Source organism: Rhinopithecus bieti, unplaced genomic scaffold, assembly GCF_001698545.2.
Source record: "Rhinopithecus bieti isolate Rb0 unplaced genomic scaffold, ASM169854v2 scaffold_30032, whole genome shotgun sequence".
Classification (NCBI taxonomy): domain Eukaryota; kingdom Metazoa; phylum Chordata; class Mammalia; order Primates; family Cercopithecidae; genus Rhinopithecus; species Rhinopithecus bieti.
The window spans coordinates 593,662-610,657 of NW_016813134.1; the positions used below are offsets into that span (position 1 = coordinate 593,662).

The following is a 16,996-nucleotide window of genomic DNA, read 5'->3' on the forward strand; positions in this document are numbered from 1 at the left end:
GAGGAAATCATAGACATGTCTTCAGGAACATAGTCAAAGTAGCTAGCATCTCTTGAACACTCACCGTGTGTCTGACAATACTCTACATCCTTCACAAGCATTATCTCATTTAACTCTCTTATTGCTCTGTGAGTTAGAGCATATGTATGTGTACACATGTATATTTTCTTGTAACTAGTAAGGAAATCAACATTCAGAGGATAGCTTGCCGAAGGTTGTGCTGCCAGTTAAGTTTATGGTAGAGCTAGAATTTAAACCCAGCTAGAGCTGATCTAGATCCGGAGAATGTAACCCTCACATGAATATAACCCTTGGGCTGTTGCATATAGTTACAGAGTGGCTAACTGCCACTCATTGCTGTGGAAAAGAGCGGCTCAGTATACAGAGGCATTGCTTCTGATGGCAGTTTGGAATACCCATTGCTTCTGTCTAGCAGTTTGGAATACTCAAGCCTCTTTGTTGGGAATTGTGATACTGTCCTAGAATTCATTGTTACTCTATTGTGATGCTACAAAGACTGTCCCACATGCCCTGGAGAAAGCATGATCCTCATAGAATACCCTGGTCCTGTCTTCTGGTTCTCTTCCTCTGAGTGTGATCAATTATCAGCGTTAGGAAGTACAACAAGGACTGAGATATTTAGCATCTTTAATTATAAGTGCTTGTTTATGAAAATAAGCTAATTACATATAAAATATAGATATATGTATGTGTGTGAAGATATATACACACATATGTGATATATAGGTATGCAGTTGTCTAACAACTATAAAAACTTACAAGAAAAGAGACAACCATTTTTGCTCACTCCCTGGATATTAGGTATTGTGAATACCATGGCTGTCAAGCAGGTTCCATCTCATGTGCCAACTCAGTGGTCTGGTGATGAGTATCTGAGGAACTCTGGTGAAAGGCTGATGATGGTTGTGATCAACTAATAATGTCTGTCCTCTGTGCAGGGTCAGGAAGTGGTGGAGTGTGTACCATGGTTCTGCTCTCCCTGGTTTAGCCATACCTCATTTATCTTGCACAGGCCAGTGTGTCAAAACTTGCTTGAAATCACGCTTTAAAACCTAGTTTAAATGTATTCTTTAAAAATTCCATTTCTGGTGTAAGCTTGAATTAGTAACTAGTAGCTCTGCTTTCCTTTTTTTTCCCCAAGGCAGTTTTTGACTTCAGAATGCTGCTTTTTTTAAAAAAGTGCAATTCTGTGTAGATTTGAGCTGTGCACAACCAGCAGCTACTGCTTGAAATATCTGCTGGTAGGTGAATGTTTTGTTTTCAAAAATTGAGAGTTCTTTTCTTCTGATTTTACATATAATAGTTGAGGCATTTGATGCTGCTGAACCACTTTTTCTCTCTTCCTCATTTTGTCAAGGAAGGTAGGCAAGAAGAATTGGCAAGGAGCTGAAACTTGTAGGGAATAATTTCAGCAGCTGTCTGGGAGGAAACGCATAGGAATTGGTTAAATTACCCTCAACTGACAGCCTTGAGGGCCAGGTTCTCAAACAGATGAAGCAGGCATTAGAATCACTTGGAGGCTGCTAAAACCCGGGTCACAGGCCCCACCTACTGAGCTTCTGATGCTGTGGGTCTAGGTGGGTTTTGGAAAAGTGCATTTTCTAACAAGTTCCTAGGTGATACTGATGCTACTGGTCAAGAACCACAGTTTGAGAACCACTGCTGAGCACATCGGCCACTAGACTGGCCTACAGCTGGATCTGGGTCCTAACCAAATAGATGTTTGGCTATAGGAGAGGACCCAATGTCAGCCACAAAGATATGTGCCAATCAAAGTCCAGTCGGACCAAAATTAGGCTGGCCGCATTTACTGTCAGTAAAGAATCTGTGTGAAAAGAATCAGCCACAACCACTCCCCAGCACAATCGTTTCCTTGAAGTGTCTGTCTTAAATATAATGTTAATTCTTGAATTGCTAGAAATATTTTCTAGGTATTATGAATTTTTATTAAAAATGAAAACGTTATGGCCATGATTTGGAGCTCATGTAAAAGGAAGCTCTTTAGAGTTCAGATGATGGCGAATCGAAGTAGCACAGACATCAAGTCCTGGCCCTAATTGCAGGAAAATTATCAAAAAGCAAAAATAGTTTCTTGTAGATACTATATTAAACTGAAGTCAAAGATCACAGGCAACAGCAATTTCTTAGATTATAAGTGACACACGGTCTTGATTTCCTGTTTGTTATTAATAATAGTAATACGCCCATTGACTCCCACCTTTCTATAAGGCTGTAGGCTGTGGTGTGCTCAAGGGCCAGAAGCCCAGACTTTAGTATCCTAGGCTTATCTGAAGACACCCTCCGTGCTCAGGCACCTGGCAGGGAAACTTCACCATGTCCCCTGGCAGAAAGCTCTGATGTGTCTTAGATCAGTCACCATAAGTCTCAAAAGGCTGCCGAAACCTACTTTTCCTCTCTTTTCTCTTCCAGTGAGATCCCCCACTCTGCACTCTCCCTCCCGACTACCTACTTCTGTTATGTCTTTTTAAAACAGGCCTGGCCTGGTGGCTCATGCCTGTAATCCCAGCACTTTGGGAGGCTGAGGCAGGCAGATCACCCGAGGTCCGGAGTTCGAGACCAGCCTGGTCAACATGGAGAAACCCTGTCTCTACTAAAAATACAAAAATTAGGAGTGGTGGCACAAGCCTGTAATCCCAGCTACTTGGGAGGCTGAGGCAGGAGAATCACTTGAACCCGGGAAGTGGAGGTGGCAGTGAGCCGAGATCACATCACTGTACTCCAGCCTCAGCAACAGAGCGAGACTGTCTAAAAAATAAATAAATAAATAAAGGCCAGGCATGATGGTTCACACCTGTAATCCCAGGATTTTGGGGGCCTGAGGTGGGCAGATCACAAGGTCAGGACTTCAGGACCAGCCTGGCCAACATAGTGAACCTCCGTCTCTACTAAAAATATAAAAATTAGTCGGGCGTGGTGGTGGGAGGCTGAGGCAGAATAATTGCTTGAACCCAGAAGGCTGAGATTGCAGTGAGTCGAGATTATGCCACTGCAATCCAGCCTGGGCGACACAGCAAGTCTCTGTCTCAAAAAATAAATAAATAAATAAATAACCACCCACAAGTGTTTCAAACGGTTTGTAGTTTACAAAGCACTTTCTCCTAGACTTCTCCCAACACCCTGTTAGTAAAGAAAGACAGTTGGTCACTTCTTTTTATTGTATAGCAATGAGAAAGCTAAGTTCTGGAGAAATGAAGGGCCCGCCAACATCCAATGTCTCACGTGTGGTTTGGGTGTAGACATGGAGCTTCTTCCTCCACTCACTACCAATTTGCCTCCCAGCTGCACTCAGGGGGCTACTTAATTACAGGGGAGAACATAATCCCCTAGTGAGGATTAGATATTAAGTGACATCCTTTGCAGTTGGTGCTTTGAAAACCTCCTGGCTTGGAGAATATGAAGACATTTCTTTGCCAGACAGAAAAGGAGTTCTTTTTACAGAATTTCCATTCTTTACGTCACTGCAGAGCAGATTTCTGAGAGCAGTGACACCATGACCACGAAGGTAACCAATCACAAAGTCCACCATGCCCTACCCAAAGAAGGCATGTTTGTATTTTATAATTTTTAAAAACTGTATGAGTTTTTAGACTTGAAGACCAGTCACAAAGATTAAAAATTAAATAACATTTCCCAATTAGGAAAGTAGTTTGATTCATACTGTCTTATACATCTTCATTGATTTCTTCCTTCCTTCTTTTCTTCTTTCTCTCCTCTCACATTTATTAAGTCCACACTATGTGCCAGGCCCTGTGCAGTATGAGGCAGCCTGTATGTGTGCTTTGCTTTCAAAAGTATTCAGAAGTACAGAGATAAATTTCAGGAATGCCATGGCTTTTGGCAGTTCACTAATTCATTTGAAAAGTGCTTGGATGGTTTAAGCCTATGGTTTTCAGCCTGAGCGGCATGTCAGTATCACTGGGCAGCTGGGCCTGGCTTCATGGACCTGTGACTGGTGCATTTGCACAGGGCCCGATGTTCAGAAGGACCTGCACTTGAGGTTTGTTGCTCTGTGGTCACATTTTTGAACAAGGAGTCCTGCACTTTTACTTTGCACCATGCTCTGCAAATTATGTAGCCAATCCTTTGGGCAGCTTTTAAATATGTCAATGTGCAGGATGTACCCAGACCAATTCATCAGAATCTCTGAGGTAAGGCCCAGGCCTCTGGACTCTGTAAGTCTCTTCAGGTGATTCCAGTGGGCAGCCAGCTTTGAGAACCACTGAGGTAGAACAGAACTTCTCAACTGGAGTCTTTTGTGTGTTGTGGGGACATCAGATTCACTTGGAGCACTTTTCCAAACTCCACACGCTGATATGTAGAAACTGATAAATACACTGACTTCTAAATATTCTGATGCCACCCAGCTCCCAGGCAGGAGGCTTACATGAAGGACATCTGCCTATGAAACAGTATCACTTATTTTGCTCTCACCTAGATATTGAGTTGCTGTGATAGTCACTATATATGACTTGTTTGGACCTGCACATTTGGGGCATGATGGTCCCTGAGCTGTAACTTCATATCTATGTAGCTTTATTCCCCATGGCCCTGCTAACTGAAACATAGCTATCTAGAGGCAGTATGGCAGGAAGAGATGGGTATGGACAACAACCCTGGCTGTGACTCCCACCTGTGTGATTGGGACATGTTTTCCTTGTGCCTCAGTTTCCTTGTTATTTAAATGGCCATAGTAATACCTACCTCCCAGGAGTGTTGTGAAGATTGAGTAAGTCACACAAAGTGCCTAGCATAGTTCCTGGCACATAGTAGGTGGTTAATAAAGACATGTTTGTGTACTGTCTCCTCCACAAAGAAATATTAACACACATTTACCCTCAACTATCAACTCTGGCTTTTTTCTAAAAGAAAATAGAGCCCATTATTATGGCAACAAGGAAGAAATACTAACTAATATTCTTCCATTAGTATACTTATCAAGTATGTAATTTGTGTTCATTTAGCTCATAGTTATATATATATATATATAGCATACATATATGCTATATATATGCTACGTATCTACATGCATACATATATATGCTACATATATACATACATACATATATCTAGACACATATATACATACATCCACATATATATACACACACTTATATACACACACATGTATGTGACAGGTCTGTATTGTCTAGTACTTTTCTTTAAATTTTACTCATTTTAATTACTAAATAAGTTAAGCTATTGTAGTGTTTGTCTATAGAAGATGATGCTGCAGTAAATGTATTTTTAACATACAAATTCAAATACTGGTGCTTCTACTTCTGGATAAAGCAGAGATAAGAATCTTCAGCAGTTCGTAACTCAAGAGTGAGCAAGGTAAAAGCCAAACATATAATAATAAATATGATACAACAACTTTTACTGGCATATCTGCTATGTGCCAAGCACCACAGTGGAGTAGATGTGCAAGCTACAAACATGAATGAGACTTGGTCTGACCTCCAGCAGTTCACCGAAAGAGCATATGATTCAATGTGAAAACCAGTGTTGCAGCCAGGTGCAGTGGTGCATACCTGTAGTCCCACCTACTCAGGAGGCTGAAGCAAGATGATTACTTAGCCCAGTAGCTCAAATATAGCATGAGCGACATAGTGAGACCCTGTCTCAAAGAAAAAAAAAAAGGAGAGGAAGAAAAGAAGGAAGGAAAGGAGGGAGAGAGGGAGGAGGGAGGAGGGAGGGAGAGAGAGAAAGGGAGGAAGGATGGGAGGAACGAAAAAGAACAGCCCCCCAAAACAAATAGTGTTATAAATGATATTTATCTGAGTGTTAGGTCCATGTTGAAATCTTCCTAATGTTGCTTACCCAGCCTCTACTCCAGCCCCAGTTTCTTAAGTTCTGTTGACTCTGGAGCAGTTTTGCATAATAGTCCTTTCATACAGCTTCCTTCCAATCTTTTTTTGCAGCAAGAAAACAAAAGGAACTCCCAAATGAATCACAGGAGCAATGTTAACTTGCCTTTCTAATATGACGAGTAATTTATCTGATTGCTCAGTTTGCTCCATCATTTTCTTCCAGAATTGGAAAGTGAGAGAGAAAGTTTTCCCAGCAGAAAGCCATGTTTCTTCTGCTGCACTTACAAGTAGACACTTAACTGCTTCACATGAAAGAATTGGAAGTTAACAAGCCAAGTTAAATCATAAAAAACTTTTGAAAGCATGTTAAACAGGATTCGACAGATTTTTTTTTTTTTAGGCAGCTATGAAGTAGTGTCACCATAATTGTTTTTACTGTTGGTGACTTTACTGTGAAAATGTGTCAATGTTGTGGCATGCATGGAGGTGTGCAGCTCATGCCTGTTTGGAGAAATAACTTGCTATTCATCTGCCAAAAGTGCAGTTAGCTGACAGCCTCCAGCTGCAGCCCCTTCAGGGTCAGCCCTGGCTTTCCTGCAGAGGCCCAGCTCTTCCCAGCAGCCCCCAGCCAGTGACTGGGCATGGCAGGGATGTGAGGGCCAAGCTGCTTCTGCAATGGGAACTCTGCTCTGGCTCTCCCTTTTGGGTTAGCTGGAATTTCATCAGGTCTGCGTGGTGGTCTTGGGCTGTCTGCCCAGTCCTGCTTCCTCTCACTTTTGTCTTTCACAAGTGAACCTCTTCCCTTCCTAACTCCTCAGTATCTGTTTTCTGGGGCACCCAGTAAACACAAATGCTCTCCCAGCAGTGTAGGAACATAAACAGTATACATCTCATTCAGAGGGCCAAGGTATCTGAACATGCCCCCTATCCCTTGAATGTTCTTGCACCAGGATCTGCTCAAAATGAATCATGATCCTGCCAAAGTGAAACTGACTATTTCATTTCCAGTATTCAGCTGGGACACAATGGAAAAATTAAGTGTGGGGAGAAACAAACTCATATATATTCTGAAATTCCACTTTAGTTACCCAAACTATTTCTAAGTATCAAGGTAAGGCATGTACTTTAGTAATCCTTTTGTGTTTGCCATGAACTGGTTACAGCCAAAACAATATAGTTACAGTGAGAGAAGACTGTTTCAATTCCCGCCACTTTAATCACAATTCCGCTTGGAGCACCATTGTTCTCCATCACAATTCCACTTGGAGCACCATTGTTCTCCATTAGATGCCTTCCCTCTTGGTTCCACAGACTGAAAAGGAAGAGGATATTAATGATATTTTTGCTGTTGCAGGGGAGTTTGGAGAAGTGTACAAGGGGCGTTTGAAACTGCCAGGCAAGAGGGAAATCTACGTAGCCATCAAGACCCTGAAGGCAGGGTACTCGGAGAAGCAGCGTCGGGACTTTCTGAGTGAGGCAAGCATCATGGGCCAGTTCGACCATCCCAACATCATTCGCCTGGAGGGTGTGGTCACCAAGAGTCGGCCTGTCATGATCATCACAGAGTTCATGGAGAATGGTGCATTGGATTCTTTCCTCAGGGTAAGAGCAACTCAGGGGTTTGATGATGCACTTGGATGCAGGCAAATGGTAGCTGGGGAGAGGGGTTCCATGAGTACAACCTACCATTCAAGAATAACCTGATCCAGTGTGAATGGGCATTGGAGATGTTAGCAGAGATTTGTTGCTGAAAGAAGAGAACAAAACAGTGCTTGTGGGATCCTCAGGAGGAGGATGGCATGGAGTAGGGCATTGACAAATTCTTGTTGGATGAATAAAATGAATAGAGAGGGGCAAAGAATGGCCATTGGCATCTGCATGAATCACAGAGATTGAAGAGACTTTTGGCTGCTGCATAGCCCTGTGTGATTCATGCAGACATCCGCGGCCATCTCTGCCTTTCACCAGCACAGCCACCCTCCCAGACTGCTCTCTGCATTTACAGGTTCAGAAGTAAAATGGGTTGCCATTTTCTGATGCCTGGGCCACCTGCCCTCTGAGGAGACACTTCTGGGTAGGGAAGGGGAACCCTGTGTCACAAGCATCCATGGGTATTTCTGTGGTTGGTGAAGATTCCCAACCAACTTGCAGCAGAAGTGGGGAGTTGCTGAAGGCCTTTGGCTGGGAGACCTGTAAAAGATCATTGTCAGAATATGCCCAAAGTAGAGCCAGGCCCACAATGAAACCGTTTTCATTTCCGTAGGCCATCACTGAGCACCTAGAGGTGAGTGAGAATGGCCATGATGCTGATGTCTGGGGAGTGGAAGCGGATAACTTCAGCCAGGAAGCAGAAACTGAGAGCAGAGGGTCCAGTGGGCAGCATCAAAGAATGGGCAGAGCCTTCTGAGCAACAACTTCAGGGTGATACCCAGTAGCTGGCTACATTACCACAGCAACCAAACAATAGCTGTGGCTGCAGATTAAAGGGTCACTCATGGACACATTGCTGGGATCACTGCTCTGGCCAGGCCCTATTCTGGATGCTGTGCCTATAGAGATAAAGGAAACCTTGCTTTAATGCTGCATAATAAATCACCCCCAAGACCTCAGTGGCTTAGCACAACAACAATGTATTTTGCTCATGAATCTGCAATTTGGGCAAGATTTGGGAGGGACACCTCTGATCCATGTGGAGTCAGTTGCAGTAGCTCAAGGGCTGAGGCTTAGAATTGTCCGAAGCCTCCTTCATTCATATATTAGGTGGTCAATGCTGAGTGTCAGCTGCCACCTTTCTAGGTGGCCTGCTTGGACTGCCTTAGAGCAAGCTGGGTCTCAAGAAAAAGCATCCCAAGAGAAGAATGGGCAATCTGTGTTACTTTTGTGACCCAGGCTAGGAAGCCACATAGTGTCATTTCCAACATAGTGACAGGCCCAGATACAAAGGGAGAAAACAGGCCCCACATTTTGATGAAGGGACATCAACTCAATGTCTTCTTACACATGATAGCTGGGAGCTTTTGTTATGTTCATCTTAGAGAGTACAGCCTGCCACCAATGTAGTCCCTACTCCTGCTAGTGCCCAATGCTTCTAGCAATCATTTGCCTATCTTAACTTTTTTCCCCCATGAGTTAAGTACAGATGTAGTAAGTGAAGAAGTTCTTAAATCTCCCTGCAGAATCCAGGGGAGGCTTCAAAGATGGGGCAGAATTTGTCTGAGATTAGAGAAGATGAATTTGTCAGAGAAGCGAGAAGCAGGCAGGTAGGCTGATGGAACAGCAAAAATAGTGTATGTGAAGGCCAGAGTAAGTGTGGACCTGTTTGGTAATTTATCAACCCCTACATGGTAACTCCAGGACTCAGAAACAGAGCTTAGGGGCTGTAGTGTGGAAGGGTAGCTGGGGCACTTTTCTAGAAGCACACTACTGAAGCTACCTTTGTACAACAGGAACATACTTTTTGCCCAGTCTGGGTCACTAGGCAGTAGTGGCGTTTGTTTTGCTGGGGGTGCAGGGGTGAGGAACAACTGAGGCAGATTACTGGGCCCGTGTACCTTCCCTAGGACAACCTCCTTGAGGGTATGGGGTCATGCTTTGTATTTGGAAACTCCGATACCTAACACAGTGCACACCTGGTAAATGCTAGTTGACTGAAAAATTATTTCTCAAACAAAAATGCTAGGGAGTGGCATGAGAGCTCCAGTCATCCTGTGTGTACATTATCTCTCACTGTCCTTGCTGCCACACCTCTCATGTCAGTGCAAGGCAGTGTCTATGCTTTCTTGGGGACATTCATTTATGATCAGAGATCTCATGAAGACAGTTGAATAAGCAAAGTTGAATAAACTTGAATAAAAGGCAATGTGAGAAGGAAAAGCATTTTCTGGAACCACTGTCAAGACCCTTTTGGGAGTCATTTATTTCCTACCAGTCAACTGATTGGACTTCAGAGAGAGCCACTGCTTGATTTGGGGACTGTGATCACACTCCCTCACAGGAGTATGCAGGAGAACAGGGAGATTCATTCTCAGGAGCCGGCAGAAAATCAAAACCCTACACTGCTGTTCTTCCTAGGATCTGTTTTCATTTGGGGCCCAGGTCACGGAGGCATGTTGGACACCAGCATTTCTCATGATGATGAGCTGAGCTTGCAGGGGAAGAAAACCTGGGGGCAAGAGAGGAGCACGGGAAAACAGAGGAGCAGGCATGGTAAGAAAGGAGTGGTGGGAGCAGGCAGTGCCAGGAGGAGAGAGGGAAATGAAGCGTTTCTGACTCCTCACACTGCATGGAGGCAGGTAATCTATAAATCTAATTTCAGCCTTACTACCGAACCCTGGAGCATAGCAACATTAATTGACGTATCTGCTGCTTGATAAAATCGAAAAATAGGTCATCAGTTCAGTTCTACAGGGTCCATCTTCTGGGAAGTAGGATAATTTTAGGATCACTACTCAGAGAAGAAAGGAAAAGGATTAGTCCTCAATTTCTGCAACTGTTTCCTCCCCTCCAACTTCTCCTTTCCTCCTGGTCATAGCGTCTTTGGAGAGTAGCTACAGTTCTAGCCCTGAATCAGCATGTGAGAGATACCATTATGCTTCAACCACACATTCAGCAGATGGTTCATTATTACTAATTTTCTAAAAATTATTGTGCCATGGATTATATAGCATACAGATCCATAAGTAAATTTTTCCTTCTTGACACTCAAATTCAAGGGCTTCAACCTGGTGGCTCTTCCCTAATATTAGGAACAATTTCTGAAGCTGTGGCCAGTATCCCATGGTTTAGTTAACATGCTTCTTGACATGCTGCATAAGGCCTTCTTGCCTAAAGCTTGGCTTTGCGGTTGCTGCTGGTTCTTCCACAGATAATCATAACTGGAAGACTCTTGAAAGTCACTGAGTAATGTCAAATGGGGACATTTCTCATCAGAGAAGCTCATTCGTGGGCTGCAGCTAGAAGATAGCAACCCAGAAATCACGAAGAGAACACCAGATTGGAAGTCCTGAGACCAAGGTTCTGCTTTGGCTTCTGCTGTGAGTCACCCTGTGACCTGGAGCAAACCTGTTAACTCAATTTCCCAATTTATAAACTAAAGGCATTGAGCTAGGTGAGCTCAAAAGGTCCCTTTCAGTTAGAAAAAAATCTATGATTCATTTTCTTTGAACAAATCAAATAAGGATTTCATTTCCTGAAGTGGATTCATCAATGAAAGTTGAAATACCTAAATCCTTCCTGTCTAATATAAGGACCAGCAAGTGGCTTCGGTGCATTTGCAGAAAAGCAATTTCAGCAGAAAGCACTGCATGAAGGGAGGAAGGTTTAAATCACCTCACCTAGACCTGTATTTCTTCTCTGTGCTATGCTTTTACTATGTGCTCAGCATGGAGCCAGATTCTTTCCCAAAGTCACCAAGAAATCAGTTAGTTTTTGTGTGTGTGTGTGTGTCTTGTTCATCTTTGAATGCTACTGTTCATATCTCTGGAAGTTCTTTTTGGAGAGTTATACCGATCTACTGAGAATGTAACAGTTAAACATGCCAAAAAAATCTTAATATGTTTTTATCTTTAAATTTCACCAAGGTTACAAATTCAACAGACATGACCCTACCTATCTTGATATGTGGTTCTCTTGAAGATTCTAAAGAAAATATGTTGCCCATTGCAGAGTCAGCACATTCCAATGGCAAAAGCACGGGACAGGAGTTAGAAGACCCAGATAAAACTAGCATCACTAATCCATCATGGTTCTTCTCCCTGCAAAGCTGATGCACAGCCTTTTTCTCCACACAGCATTTAAGGCCACCATTACCAGTTGATCAGAGATGGGCTGTCAGTGGAGAAGTGATTTACCATTCTGAACTTTGATTACTGGTATAACTCAAAACCACACTGTGATTTAAGGCTGATCACATACATTTTCTGGACCTCCTTTATGTTGTCTGTGAAAACAATATAATATTGCCTGCCTTGCCTACTGCACAGGACCGATTTTAAGGATCAAAACATATCAAAACATGTAAAGTATTATTTGCCATTCATAAGTCAAGTGACGGATGCTACCCACATTTGTGACTAATTGATCCGAAGTTTAGGCCTGCATCATTAGGTCCCAACCATCTACTACAATTACAGATGCGTATCTGTTACCTACTGAGCTCAGCATGTGCTGAGTACTGGGCTCCCCAAGAACAATGATCCCAGGATGTTTCCCCCACACACCCAGGAAGCTATAAGAACCAGAGTTCTGGTCCCAGGTGTCCTCAGTCTCTCTCAGCATGCACATCTGAGGTACAGGGGAACTGAATTGTGAGCCGTTACTAAGGCTCTGCTGATATTAGCAGGGATCACTGCTACCATCTTAGGGCCCACAAGGCACTGAGCTAGGGCCTTTCATATGTGTTATCTCTTCTAGTCTCACCAGAACCCTATGAAGAATGGACACCATGTTCTCATGTTATAGGTGCGGAAATAACTGCTCTGCAGGTTAAATAACTTGCCCAAGCCCACACAACCACTAAGCTGCAGAGCCTGGATCCAAATCAGGTCTGCTGGTTCCAAAGCCTGGACCTTTAATCATTTCTTGGTCTTTTTTGACCCAAGAAACTATAAGGATGACTAATCTAAATTTTAAAACAAATCATGTAATAAATAAGCTCTAAGAAGACTTAAATGACAAAGCAAAAACGTAAACACATTGCTGTATGCACTTTCAACATTACTCTTCTCAAAGTTGTTTAAGCTACCCCAGTGCTCTCCCCAAATGCCATCTTTTTAGGGAGACATTCCATATGTGTAGACACTGTTGCCTACACTTGCAGAGAGGAAATAATAGACTGAATTGAAAAAATGCAAGCCATGTGACTTGTGGCTGAGATACACCTCTGTAATATACAGAGATTGCATGACAGCTTTCTGAAGAGGCAAATCCACAGAGACCTGCTTGGAGAAAACACTTGGTGCTAGCGACAGCCTGGCTAACTTCTTGAGAAGGTGTTGATTGAAGTGTATTAGTGAGAAGGAAGATCCGCATCACTCACTGCACATCCAGCTCTCACAGATGGGCAGTGTGCTGAAAACTAGTCAGAATTTCCAAAAAGTAGCTCTATACTTTCTTTTTGAGTTGCTTAGAAGAATCTGTTGTGGAGAAAGCATACATCCCTTCTCCTGGGCAGGTTGGGAGGTGGTTAAGGTTAGAGTTAGAAATAGCCTGGAACTTGGAGTGTGTCAAACACAGTGTGTTTGGGGGCCCTTCTACTGGCAGACATCTCCAGGAGGGGAGAAAGTCTATTCCTTCAATTGATCAAGGAGCATAACCCCCAGAACATGGATCCAGGCTTGCAATCTCACATGAGGAACAGAGTTTCCAACAATTCATGCAATCATTGTTAGACTTTTTGATTGTTGTTGTTGTTGCTCATAAGTAGAGTATTTTATAATAGGTCTTTTATTTTTCCTTGCTTATTTTTGTATAGAAATGCTTTTGCAGTAGCATATGCATGTGAGTGCACTGTGTAACATCTTGCATACAGTAGATGCTCAATGATGGGAGCTCTTCTCATTGTCTATGCTTTCTGGATTTCACATAAGGACTCTGGGACACAGGTCATGGTTGCCTTGCCGAGTACCTGTGTTTAGCAGTAAACACAGTAGACCCCAGGTGTCCTGCTTCCACCTCTCCTCCAGTCAGAGCATTCTAATGACTAGGCTGTGCTCTACTTATAGAACACAATTCTCAGCCCTTTGGGGAGCATTTGGGGCTGGACTAGATGGGAAAATATGTTCTTGGCAGTATAGCCTAGGGTCTACTGATTTAACTGGTGTGTGCGAAGTCAAGACCCAGGAACTTTGGGAGATAGGAGGAAGACACTGTTTTATTCACTGAAGAGTCTGTTGTCTAACAGAGGGAGGGCATCCACCCGAGAAACTCTGAGCCCACAAATGATGGGAGAGAGGGCAGCACTGCAGGTTGCCATGAAGAAGAGCAACAACAGCTTCCATTCACTAGGAGAGTTCCCTGTGCCAGACGCTGTGCATGAAGTTCTCCTGACCCACAGCCCCTATGAGGAAGGTGTGGTTATACCAGTCTAAAGGCAGAAAGCCCTGGGATTACCCAGAGAAGGTGCTTTACACGCTTGATTTTGGAAAGAGGAAAAGATGTGTTCATCATTCATTCAACTTATGTGTATTAAGATTTTCTATCTACCTTAAAGTTTATAGCGCTGATAATACTATGGTGACCAAAGAAGACAGAGTTCTTGTCCTCAAAGAGTATAAAATCAAGCAGAAGAGACAGACAGACAGACAGATACACGCACATGATTCAAACTTGTGATATGTGCTAAGAAGAAGACTAAGAGCATACACTAAACATTGTCATCAGAAAGTGCTAATCATATTTGAGGGAGGTGGGTAGTTAAAGGGTTCCCTCTCTAAGAAAGCGATATTTAAGCGGAGAACTGAAGGGCGAGTAGATGTCGATTGTTGGAGGGAAAACAGAGGAAATAGTACATGTTAAGGGCCCTAAGTCAGAAAGAGTTTGTCTTGGAAAAGAAGAAAGGGTGCCAGTCACTGTGGCTTTAGTACATTAGTGATGGATATGGTGGCCTAAGGTAAGGCAGTAGCTGATCCCAGGCGGTCTCGTGGACCATGCTAAGGAGTTTGGAGATTTTTCCTTAACGCAATGGGAAGCTATTAGATATTTTTAAGCCGGGGACTGACATGGCCTGATTTATGTCTTAAAAAGATGGCTCTGGCTGGAGAGAATGAATTGGGGGGCGGGCAAGGAGGCTGTTATAGGTGATGGATGGCAGCGACTTGGTTGGACTGGCGGCAGTGGAGATGGAAAGAAGTAGATGGGTTTGAGATGTAATTTGGAGACAAAATTGACAGGGCTTGGCAAGGAGAAGAGAACAAAGCATTCATGGAGAGGGATGGGGGATGGGAGTGGGGGAGGCAGGAGGATGCAGTATGTGGCTTGGCCTGGAGCAGATGGAAGCTGACAAGCAGCAGGGCCACAGCATCTCTCCCTTTGCTTAACCACTGAAGCCTGTCTTGATCCCAATGCCCTCTATGTCTTATTACAGCAAAATGATGGGCAGTTCACCGTGATCCAGCTTGTGGGTATGCTCAGGGGCATTGCTGCTGGCATGAAGTACCTGGCCGAGATGAATTATGTGCACCGGGACCTGGCTGCTAGGAACATTCTGGTCAACAGTAACCTGGTGTGCAAGGTGTCCGACTTTGGCCTCTCCCGCTACCTCCAGGATGACACCTCAGATCCCACCTACACCAGCTCCTTGGTGAGTCCTTCTTGGCATTTTCAAGTAGAAGCATGGCATGAGTGAAAGGGGACTCTACGTGGCTTGGAACTGTGGCAGAGCACACTGGGAGGGAATGGGATCTGAACTGAACTCTCCACTGAGAGACCAAGATGCCAGGAGGACTATCCAGCCGGGAGAAGCCATAGTAGCTGGTTGTTCAAGCAAGAAAGCAAGCATTTGGGCTTGGACTGTGAGGAAGGGACAGTGTCTATTATGAAGCTATAGTGTTCCTTGGGAAGAGGAAATTTTGGAACAGATGATTTGAGGGAATCCAAGCAGGTAGACAGTGGCACCAGAGGCATCTGTCCGCAGAGAGCAGACCCCAGGCATGCATGAGGCCTTTGATCTGCAGCTGGGTTGGGCGCTGTGTCACCAGGTAGACTCTTGATCCCCTTCTCTTTTCTCTCTGTATTGCTTCCAAATAGCTCTAAGTACCGTCTGCATGATGAGTACTCTTAAACTTGTATTTCCTGCTCAGCCTCCCCCTCTACATTCTGAGCAGCACTAATCATCTATATCCAACTGCTTAGTTCACACAATTTCATTTAGAACTTTAACAAGCCCAAAATAGAGCTCGGGATTTACTCTCCAATATCCTCTCCCTAGTCCCTCCATCTCAGTAGTTGGCACCACTTAACTAAAGGATGAAACCTAGGAATGATCTTTGATTTCTTTCTGTGTCCATCTATTTTCAATCCCTCAGCGACCCCCATAGGGTACCAAAAAATCTATCCCTCTGTCTCCATCTCTGCTTCCCCCAATCTATTCCAAAGCACTATTCCCTTTCACCTGGATTGTTACAGTGGCTTCCTAACTGGTGTCCCTGGTTTCCTTTTGTCTCCTTACATCCATTTCAACAGCACCCAAAGTGACTGATCTACCTATTTACCTGTCTACCTGTCCATCCTCTTTAAACCTGCAAAAGTAATGCATGATTATTACAAAAATCAAAACAATACAGAGAAGTAAAAGGAAATGCCAATTAGAATGGCAATCATTAAAAAGTCATGAAACAACAGATGCTGGTGAGGCTGTGGAGAAATAGGAATGCTTTTACACTGTTAGTGGGAGTGTAAATTAGTTCAACCATTGCGGAAGACAGTGTTGTGATTCCTCACGGATCTAGAACCAGAAATACCATTTGACCCAGCAATCCTTTACTGGGTATATATCCAAAGGATTATAAATCATTCTACTATAAAGACACCTGCACACATATGTTTTTTGCAGCACTATTTACAGTAGCAAAGACTTAGAACCAACCCAAATGCTCATCAATGATAGACTAGATAAAGACTGTATATGTGGCACATATACACCATGGAATACTGTGGAGCCATAAAAAAGAACAAGTTCATGTCCTTTGCAGGGACATGGATGAAGCTGGAAACCATCATTCTTAGCAAACTAACACAGCAACGGAAAACCAATGACTACACGTTCACACTCATAAGTGGGAGTTGAACAAAGAGAACACATGGACACGGGGAGAGGAACATCACACACCAGGGCTTGTCAGTGGGTGAGGGGCAAGGGGAGGGAGAGCATTAGGACAAATTCCTAATGCATTCAGGGCTTAAAACCTAGATGATGGGTTGATAGGTACAACAAACCATACGTATACGTAAACCAGGTATACGTATATCCATGGCACACGTATACCTATGTTACAAACCTGCATGTTCTGCACATGTATTCCAAAACTTAAAGTAAAATTTAAAAAATAAATAAATAAAAAATAAACTAAAATTCCTCTGAGGCAGGGATTGGTAAAGTTTTTCTCAAAAGGGCTGTCTAATAAATATTTTAGGCTTTGCTGGCTAAG

General features: G+C 43.4%; 1 protein-coding gene across 2 annotated transcripts in view; it reads left to right on the top strand.

Moving 5' to 3' along the window:
* The window catches only part of EPHB1 (EPH receptor B1), a 451,564-nt gene that overhangs the window by 383,537 nt on the left and 51,031 nt on the right, over nucleotides 1-16,996 (top strand). For both annotated transcript variants that reach the window (XM_017847708.1, XM_017847709.1), the window contains exons 11-12: nucleotides 7,207-7,454; nucleotides 14,935-15,150. In XM_017847708.1, coding sequence (XP_017703197.1) covers nucleotides 7,207-7,454; nucleotides 14,935-15,150 — 464 coding nt within the window. The remainder of the gene's footprint in view (nucleotides 1-7,206; nucleotides 7,455-14,934; nucleotides 15,151-16,996) is intronic.